At 33.9% G+C, this 10,647-nt stretch overlaps 1 protein-coding gene across 1 annotated transcript; it reads left to right on the top strand.

Moving 5' to 3' along the window:
- The first annotated feature begins 4,940 nt into the window (after window positions 1-4,940).
- On the top strand, window positions 4,941-10,338 carry LOC111385128 (RHOMBOID-like protein 1). The gene is made up of 2 exons (XM_023009507.1): window positions 4,941-5,505; window positions 8,849-10,338. Exons 1-2 carry the CDS (start codon window positions 5,165-5,167, stop codon window positions 9,099-9,101), a joined length of 594 nt encoding a protein of 197 aa, XP_022865275.1. The 5' UTR covers window positions 4,941-5,164; the 3' UTR covers window positions 9,102-10,338.
- The last annotated feature ends 309 nt before the right edge of the window (window positions 10,339-10,647 follow it).

Here is a 10,647-nt window from a genome sequence, read left to right as displayed (position 1 = left end):
AATCTAATAATCCGTTAAATAAATTGAGCAAATATAGATATAGATCAATCCGATTCGATAACCATTCGATCCGGTTACTATAATAATAGAATATATTTTATATATAGTATTGCATAATTTATTACACATAAATTTTTTTTTCATTTTAAAACTTGTATTATACTTAAACATAATTTTTAAATAACTAATAATATTAGATAATAGTATAATGTTGTTAATTGAAAAATATGAAGAGATTTAATTTTTTATTAATTAAAATAAAATAAAAATAATAATTACTTTGTTTTATAAATTGAACAACCAAAGGAGACAATATTGGAATTGCTTTCATTATTTTCAACTTATCACTTCCCACATCGGATACTCACTAGAATATCATAAAATTTACAATCTGTAAATAAGTAGACCAAGAATTGGGTAAAAAGCTATCTATGTCTTTTAATTTTAGGGTTACAAGTTGACAAAAAATTTTATTTGTCTAATTTTTTCAATTTCGGATCGGATATCCGATAACACAACGGATTGGATATGAATTTAACAATCAATTATCCGTTTGATTATATTATCAGATCGGATTTGGACCATTTCCGATCCATTTTCAAACTTAATATTAATGAGTGATTTGTTCTCGTTCGCAAAGCTAACCAAACACTTATGGTCGCACGTACTCGTATAAGTCATCTCGTGTATTCTATGAGGCTGTTTGACAATTTTTTTGATAAAATTGTTGACAAATTTTAGTAAAAGTTGATAAAATAAATAATTGAAAAGTATATAAAAGGATTAAAATTAATTATTAATTTTGACCTCAATTTTCAAAGTTTTTCCTTGCAAGGACTAAATTTCTAATTTAGTGAACACAAAAAATTGTTCTGGACCGTGGTCCAAGCTCTTGTGGCCTTGTGTTTACGTTGGTGGGCCGTCCTGATGGAAACAGATTTGAACCGATGGATTGGAGGGCGTAATCCAAGAAGCTCAAAAAATGCAATACTATTGGACAATTATTTTTTAGAAATTTACAGTAATGGCCAGAAAAAATTGCTGTATAGTTGGTGAAAAATACCGCCGAATTTAATGCTTCTATTTGTGTCAATTATTGCAATCAATTATCTTAGGCTGACAATCCAAAATTGTCATTTACTCGACTGGATAGATTGTTATGAAGAATTTAAACGAAATTAATTCAGATCGAATTTCCTTTTTTTTTTTCTTTAGATAACTATAAAATATATATTGATTCAAAATATAATTATTATTCTCCGTAATATGTCCATTTTAAAGTTTTGAATTTTTTTTTAAATTTTAAATTTCAAGAAAAACCGAGCCAAATGATTTGATTCAAGCACAATACCTTGACATCGATTTGACCCTCAAACTCGAGCAGAGTCTATGACATAGCTGGACTACCATGATGATCTAAACTTAGGGATGACAAGGGGGTGGGGTTAATGGGTGAATTGTCTAGAAATAAAATTATTTTTAATTTTTTTCTTCAAGGGGTGGGTTCAGGGCGGGGCATCCTCACCCCGCTTTGTCCCACCCCACCCTGCCAACCTGTTCAAGATGATGCGAGTTTTTTTGCTATCACTATCTAAACTTGTTAAAAATCTACTACAATAGTCCCCTTAATTTAATAGTTTTTCTATCTAGGAACCTCAGTCCTACTGAAGTGCAGTCACCCAAATATACTAGGACAATTAAACTTATTATGAATCCTAGTTGAACATATTTTATAGTCTCATCAATGTTTTAGTCTTCTTAAGACTATGTATGATAAATATGCTATTGGTGCTCATTACTTAGTGACACAATTAATTATTTTACTTTTGGGAAAATTGCAATCAAGATACCAATCTTTCATTTATTAGCAGACTTTCCTCAAACCTTTAGTTTGTACCACCGTGAATACCAAACCTTTAAAAAATGTGCAGCTCAAGTCTAAATTGACAATTTCCGTTAGTTTGACTCCAAAAATCGTCAGTTGACCTCAAAAATTAAAAATTTAATAATTTGACCACATAAGACAGGGGCATTTTGAATAAAACACATTTTTCCTATTAAATCAAAAATTAAAAAAATAAAAATAAATAAAACCACAACCCATTTCCTTCTTCCCTAAATCGAAACCGCTCCACTTAACCACCACATTCCCCCCCGACAGCCACCACTACTAGCCGGCATCACCACCACCCATTTCTCTCAAAACCTTAAGCTCCACAAAACCCACACATCACTTTCAAATTCGACGGGCTCAACCCCAACGCTAGACAATCGCTTAATCGACATTTCTTCCAAGGAAAACAAAAGGCACAGAGCTTAAGGTTTTGGGCAAAACTGACCATTCCATCATCAGTTATGGCTCGACAGGCACGAACCTTCAACCTGGTGAGATTCCTTCACTTCAAAGAAATTAGAATCAATGCATCATTGCCAATGTTGACTAATTTACGGTCGCACTTCAGCGCGAGCTTAGTGACAGAATCGAAGCGCAAAAATAATTTAGGGATAGCGGATGTATGCTCAAATCGGCTTTGGCCATCGATTCTCAGCCAACGACAGCACATCAAGGCCAACTGATTCCGATCCTCGGAGGATAACGACTGGAAAATCCAGGCCAGACATTCGTCTGGCAGGTTCAATGTGTAGTTATTCCCATTGACGGTGTCGTCCGTGTCGGAAGTGATGTCACCTGGTTTATCAGAATCTGACGACAATGGAAGTATCACGATGGGATTGACTGATCTGGGTCTGGATCTGGAATATGATTGGCTCATCCACGGTGGTTGTTGGATTAAAATGGTAGGTCTTCAGCGAAGGTTGAAATTCTTCTCTCTTGAGTGGTTTCGTAGATTCCTATAATTGATCATTTACTTCTCTCAAGTGATTCCTTCTAGATTGAAAGTGATGTGTGGGTTTTGTGGAGCCTAAGGTTTTGAGAGAAATGGGTGGTGGTTGCCGGTTGGTGGTGGTGGCTGTCGGCGGGGAATGTGGTGGTTGGGAGGAGTGGTTTTGATTTGGGGAAGAAGGAAATGGGTTGTGGTTTTATTTATTTTATTTATTTATTTTTTGATTTAATAGGAAAAATGCGTTTTATCCAAAATGCCCCTATCTTGCATGGTCAAATTATTAAATTTTTAATTTCTGGAGTCAATTGATGATTTTTGGAGTCAAACTAACGGAAACTATCGATTTAGATTTTAGCTGCACATTTTTTAAATGTTTGGTACTCACGGTGGTACAAACTAAAGGTTTGGGTAAAGTCTGCTAATAAACGAAAGGTTTGTCACCTTGGCTGCAATTTTCCCTTTTACTTTTACTTAACTATTTTATGCCCTAATAGCCTAATCCTAACTGAGTACTCATACTTATGTTTCGAGTGGTCTGAGGCTCAGGAAAATATTCCATTGCTGTTAGAAGATTGAGTAGGTCTCAATCCGTGTTCATTATCTAAAGGTATGGTTTTTTCCTTAAGAATTGACATGCATATCTTCTTACCTTGTTTGATATCCATTTTTTTCAAAATATATTTTTCTCTCTCTTCTTTTCAACCATACATTTTTCAATAAAATAATATTACACGTAAAACTAAAACTTCTTCTTAATTCTTAACCATACATTCTTTACCAATTAACTATTTCAAAATGCAATTTTACTTAAAAATGGAAAACAAACAGGGGTCATGTTTAATAAAGACACCGAGCATTCAATAGGAATTTTCCTTATTCTAGAAAAATAAGGTAAAAGGCGTTAGGAGCCTGCAAATGTGAACTATATAATAATTGGAAGTTTTGTGTCGGTGCACGTTAGGTCTATTATTATTATTTTCATAAGAACGCGGTTAAAGTCTTAATCAAGATTAATGTCACTTGCCATTTTCTCAGAAAGGAGGGAAAATATATTAAGCAAAAAGAACGATTTTCTAGTTTGCTTGCCTTTGAAAACGGCAATATTGTATTGATTGTCAATGTTCAATCATTTACCTAACCAGCTTAAGAAAATAATGTAACACATTTACATGTATCATTGGTCAATGAAAACGAGTACAAGTTTGAATTGTAGTATAGGTTTTAAGTTGGACACCAAAATTATCTAATTTTCTCCCATTTTGGTTCTTTGAAAATAGATCTTTGACTTTTTGCAATTTGTTAATTCAATCCTTATTTTACTTTTTTAACAAAGGAGTCTAAATTTTATGGAAATTAAATAAGTTTTATTAGAATATATTTTTATGATTCTATTCGAATATTAGTATTGAAATATGATTCTACGCAACATCAACATGAGGTAGGTTGAAAAAGTCTGATGTCGATTGGATATGGACACCATTGAGCTCCTCGACTTACATGTTGTTTGCATTGGTTGAGACAAGCTCGAAATTGAACGAGTATCTTTAAAAAATGGATAATCCTTGTCTGATTTTGAATAACAACAATTGAAGGATTATTTACCCTTTAATACCAAGATAAGGCTCTGCTTGCTGTACACAAGATTTACACATCCTCGCATGAAGGGACCTCACGATTAACATGAGGCTCCCTCACGTGAGAGAGGTGTAAGCTTACAAGCAAATTTACCCATCAAGATAATATTTGTTGGTCAAAATTGTTAATTGACATGACTTGAATAGTTCAAAATTCGAGGAGTCGCGATCTTACTACACGATTTCAAACTCGATCAACCTAAGAATCAGAACATGCTATGCTATCCTTATTTAGCCATTGTTTGAGCCACGTTATTGGAATGAAAATACATTTTTGAATAATATATTGATGGAAAATACGTGGTTAAAAAATAAGGAAATATTTTGAATTTGAGTATAATATTATTTTATTAACGAATGTGTGATTAAAATAATATTAAATAATTATTAAAAAATGTATATATATATATATATTTTTAAATAATGTGGCTCAGACAAGGCTTTATTTGAAAACTGAAAAGAGAAAAATAAATGAATAAGGAAAATGGAAGAAAGACAGGCGCGCAACAGCGAACTAAAGAACAGGAAAATCTACAAAATATGGATTCACACAGCGGTTAACATGTTCCCCTAACCCTCTTCCTTAAAGAAAACCCACCAACAAAATCCACCACTTCTCCCTTTTCAACAAATTCAACTCACAATATTGTTTGGGCAACTCTGTGTTCAAACTTTTTTTTCCAGATGGCCGGAAAAGAAGTCACACCACCGGAATTTCATATACGGGTCCACTCGAGGCGAGGGGCCAATACGATCCATCCAGTGGAGGTGAACACGCCGCCAGTCATCGCCACTTCCGCCGCCCCAAGTCCTAACACGGTTGCTTACAGAGAAGTAAGGCTTTTTAAGAAATGGAAGCCCTGGTTGATTCCTGCCTTTGTTGTAGCCAATACAGTGATGTTTGTTATAACCATGTATGTAAATAATTGTCCGAAGAATTCGGTATCCTGCGTTGCTGGGTTTTTGGGGAGATTCTCCTTTCAGCCCTTCAAAGAAAATCCTCTTCTTGGTCCTTCTTCTTCTGCGTAAGACTCTTTTTTGTTCTTTCAGATTTTTTATTTTTTTATGTTTCAAGTTGTTTGCTTTGGAAAGATTTGCGCTTTGGTATGTGCTCTTTTATTATTACGATTTTTCAATGATTTTCAGTGATTTTTTAGGCTTTATGTTATGACAAGTACCGAACCAAATATACAAAGAAGTCAAGAATATTTTCAGCAGACCTAAAATATGAAACAGAAATTTATTAAACCTTTCGAAAAACTCAGATCCAAGGCATCAAAGTGAAGATCATTACATTTGGTGCTTAGACACAAAGAACGAATTCTGTATGACACTCAAAACCCTAACCCAGATCTCCTGAGTTGCACGTTTATTGATTAAACGGTAACCATAAGGATCACACAATAGTTCTCTCTTCAAGATTACACACAACAGTGAAGAATATCTCACAAAGATCACACTTCCAACCAAAGGTTCGGAAGAAGAACTGGAAGAGAAGAGAACAGTCTGGAAACACAAACCCAAACGGCGAAAGATGAAAGTGTCAAATAGGGCAACCAAGAGGATTACTTATACCCTTATCACCAACCATTGATCACATCTTCAATCCAACGGTCCGGTTGGTTTCTCAGATAACCAAAAAGGTGCAAAAACGTGTTGAGCTGCTGCCAAGGAAAAGCGCCAAGCCTCAAAACACGCTTTTTCCTCATTTGGATCCAGTTCATGGGTTTGGGCCAATATATTGGGCAATTGCATGTTTTAATTAGGGTTGGGTAAAACTCCTAAATCGAACCGGACTCGAGGCGAGCGGTTCTTCTTGAGTTAAATACTCAAACGGGGATCTGAATCGAGAACTGACCGGTTCGGTTCGGTTTTCGATTCTAGATCAAGAATCGAAGAACTGCATTTCCCTAATTTTTTAAATTTGTTTATTTTTAAATAAGTCAAATTATTTTATTTTTTAAAATAAATTTGCTAACTAGTTAATTTAGCTCAAATCCCAAAAATATAATTTTCCTCTTTCTAATTTTCAATTCAAGCCAACTTGATCAAATTGACCTAAGTTTTACCAAAATCTGTTATTTTACAGTAATGCCTTTTTACCGTTGTGCAGATCTTGAATTGAAACTCGACAGCACCCCTCCAACTTATTGAAAACTCGTTATTTTTCTCTTCCTATGATTTTAACAATCAAATATATGAAGAATTCAGCAAAGAGAGACGCGAAAAATATATAAGATTGTATTACGTTATTTTGTAAGAACTAAGATTGAACATGTCATTGGTTGAATTAATGTAATTTTGTAAATATTAAAAAAACTAATTATAGTACAAAACTTGGGAACTGAATGGAATCGAACCCACATGGTTCCATAATTAAATTTGGACCTGACAGTGTTACTTACTAAGTATCCGAAAATTTCGTGTTCGATTAGAGCCGAACCGAATCAGATCATGTCCAGCCCTAATTTTAATCCAAAATCGATTTTTTGGGCCTTAGCCTTATCATCATTGCCCCAAGACAGCCCCACACTTTAAAATTAAAATTTTATAGCGAAAAATAAACAGAATTTAGAATATTGAGAATTTTAACTTACTTCGCAAATTAATACTATTGGTATTTTGCTAGATTGATACCAGCAAGAATATGGGTTTGAGTTGAATAGAGAGGTGAAACAAGATTTATGCAGTTAGGTGAAAATGATATTGTTGAAAAGATCTCGTTTGAGCCGAGAGACATTTGATTTGTCCTCTCACAGAGTATTTCTTTTCAATATGATGCTGGTTTTCTGGTTAATTTGAGGAAAGGGTAAAATATTGAAGTTGATTCACAAATTAAGTATGTTTATATGGTAACTAAAATTTGTTCAACAAGGTTTAAATGGATAGTACAGAAGGGATTTTAATGTTCCTAGAGAGAGATCGGATTAATATTTTGTAGGCTGAAGGCATCAGAAGCATTCGAAGAGAGGCCTTAAAGGGTGAAATATTGAAGTTGATTCATGAATCAAGTATGTTTATATGGTAATGAACATTTGTTTAACGAGGTTTAAACGGATAGTAGGGATTTTAATGTTCCTAGAGTGATAGAGGTGGAAAGGCAGTTTAGCCCCATCATTTTCATCAAAATACATTCTTCAAAAGTGATTTGACCTCATCTTAACCACACATTCTTCATTAAAATAATATTACACGTAAATCCAAAAATTTCTTTATTTTTTAACCACACATTTTCTATCAATGCACTATTCAAAAATGAATTCTTTGGCAAGAATGGGGCTCAAACAAGGGCTTAGTATTTTCCACATCAAAAGTATTAGAAGAGTCATTAAATGAAGGCATCAAAAATATTAGAAGAGTCATTAAACGAAGGCGTCAAAGGGGGAATCAAACTAGAAGAGAATGGTGCTATGTAAAGTTTGGTATGTCATATATGCTTCAAACATGCTAGACTAGGAAACTTCAAGATTTCAAATCAGATCATGAGCGCTATACAAATTTCTTTGTCAATGTATATTTATATATTCTGTATTGCCTACTAATTAATAATGGTGCTATGTAAAGTTTGGTATGTCATATATGCTTCAAACATGCTAGACTAGGAAACTTAAAGATTTCAAATCAGATCATGAGCGCTATACAAATTTCTTTGTCAATATATATTTATATATTCTGTATTGCCTACTAATTAATGTCGGATTATCAAATGATCTGCAAAATGAAATTTATTAATTTAGTTGTTCTATTCTATTTTTCTTTCTTGAATGGATTATGAAAGGATATGCAAATTGGAAGTTATTAACTTAGTTTGTACTATTTTATTTTTCTTTGTTGAAGAATAATTTATTGACATTGTTTCGTAACTAAGAAATTTAAGCTTGCCCCTTCTTTCTTCCATTTTCTGAAATGTCTGGACCTTAAATAGTTAGGTTGTTTATTTCTTGTCCATTTTATATACAAGGTAGACCAATTGTGTTTATGTATATATTGGTGGAACATCTGATTGAACTCTTTATATCAGTATGTTCGCAAGGTTTGCTACCATACTGTAGATAACTGCATCCTTGGCTAATGAAGTAAAGTTACCTTTTGCTGTAAAAGCATTTTTGGGAAGTGTTTATAAACGGTTTAAATTATAAATAGATAGAAACGAGTGGTGGATAAATATATAGTATTTGTGGGTCCCTTGAAATGTGTGGATGTAAAGTGATTTTGAGTATTTACAAATTGTTTATAAACATGAGCCAAACATAAGCTAAATTTCTTTCCTGATATATTAGATGATCTATGACCTGAAATTGCTATTTGTGCATGATGGTATGATTCTGGGAATTGCTTCTAAAACACCATTTTTCCTCCTATTTAAAGGTTAGAGAAGATGGGTGCTTTAGATGTGAGTAAAGTGGTCCACAAACATGAAGGATGGCGCCTCATCAGTTGTATGTGGTTACATGGTGGAGTTTTTCATTTACTAGCCAACATGCTGAGCCTGTTAGTTATTGGTATTCGGCTTGAGCAAGAATTCGGGTTTGGTATGTATCATGCTGCACAGTCCTCAGTTTTGAATATGCCGTGTAAATTGTTTTTAACCATGTACTTGTATAATTTTGTATTATTTTAGCTAGAATAGTTATTATTGATTTACTAATGGATGCATATCATGAATGCGAAGATTAATCCTATTGAAATGCTCATAACCTATTGTAATTATGGAAAAATGACATCTGGAATGTTTGTATTACATTGTGGGCCCCTATTAGCTTAACCTTATACTTTTTTCTGGGGGGTGAAATGTAACCTTATTGTCTATTAAGTTGATAACACTAAGACCGTCATTCTGTTTATGGTAGCTAAGGCTATATTAGTTTAGTATAAATCTATTATGCATGATGAAAAAAGAACCATCAATGATCAACTTTATAATATTATGATTTAAGTTGACATAATTATATAGGTGATTAATAGTTTGTATGCTTGTCTTCTTTCATTTTTGTAACTGTTTTTGGAACTCAATACCAATATCCTCAATATACGTGTTTTCATGTGTACATGGTATATTTGTCTGTATGCAGGTATTTTCATAGAGCCCCTTCCAACTGCAGGAAAATAATATTTGACTGCCACTTTTATAGGGAAATGTGGCAAATACTCATCTGCTAGGTTTCATTCCTACTTTCCATCCATAGTAACGGTACATTAGTCTTTTTTGCAATTTCATGAAAACCAGAAAGGAGAAAAATAAGTTAAGCTGAAATTAGGCATGAGCCTACTAGTTAGTGCAACATTCCTTGGTGAATCTAGAAAGAAATTCTGCCCCTTTATCTATGCCCTCTTTCTGCACTACAATGGCACACGCATGCATAGGCAAGCGTCTCTCCATTTTGAATCTCCTCCTCCATCTCTGTGATCATTGCCCCAACTATTACTGCCACCAACATTTTCCTTCCAGTCCCTCCACTCCCACTTCCCCTTCCTCCTTTATCTCTAGTCACCTTTGTCATCTGTCCAATATAGAACCCTTGAAGACTTCACAACCATGCCACCCTCTCCTCCTCCACCTCTCATTCCTTACCCCTAACTACTACCTATTAATACCTCTATCTCGACGTATCAGTTAATGGTATCCAACTTTGATGTCTACACAGGGAAAGGAATAATTAAAATCCAACCAAATGAGGGGGTGAAAAATTGTGTTGTGAGATTGCATAATCATATAATTTGATGTCATCTTGTTTTATTCATTAGTTATTGGGTTTGAGTTTGATCGGGTTATGGGTGGTAGTATTTGTCACAATAGAGATCATTTTGCTCCAAAGAATAACGGTTTAGGAATTTAGTTCAATTATGAATCAGGCAAAGGAACTTGCATATTATATCTTACATATGACTAAATCAGGTTGGACGAAATGGAGAGGTGTTATGGGATTACAAGGATTCTATGTGAGCATTAGATACTTTGCCAGTTAATTGGTGTATTCTTCGTAATCGTTATTAGACTAGCTGTACTTTTACGTTAATGAGTGTTGGGCCATTAAAATGACAGATTTTCAGAGATGAATGTAGCGTAAATGATGATGTTAATGTTGATATGTGAGCGTACTAAAAATGAAGGAAATGAGAAACAAAGATACATAAAGGTAGCACCAACGATTATAAGAAGGGAAGTT

This window comes from Olea europaea, unplaced genomic scaffold (genome assembly GCF_002742605.1).
Source record: "Olea europaea var. sylvestris unplaced genomic scaffold, O_europaea_v1 scaffold309, whole genome shotgun sequence".
Lineage (NCBI taxonomy): Eukaryota > Viridiplantae > Streptophyta > Magnoliopsida > Lamiales > Oleaceae > Olea > Olea europaea.
The sequence above is the reverse complement of the archived record's forward strand: the minus strand, read 5'-3'. Positions and strand labels throughout refer to the sequence as shown.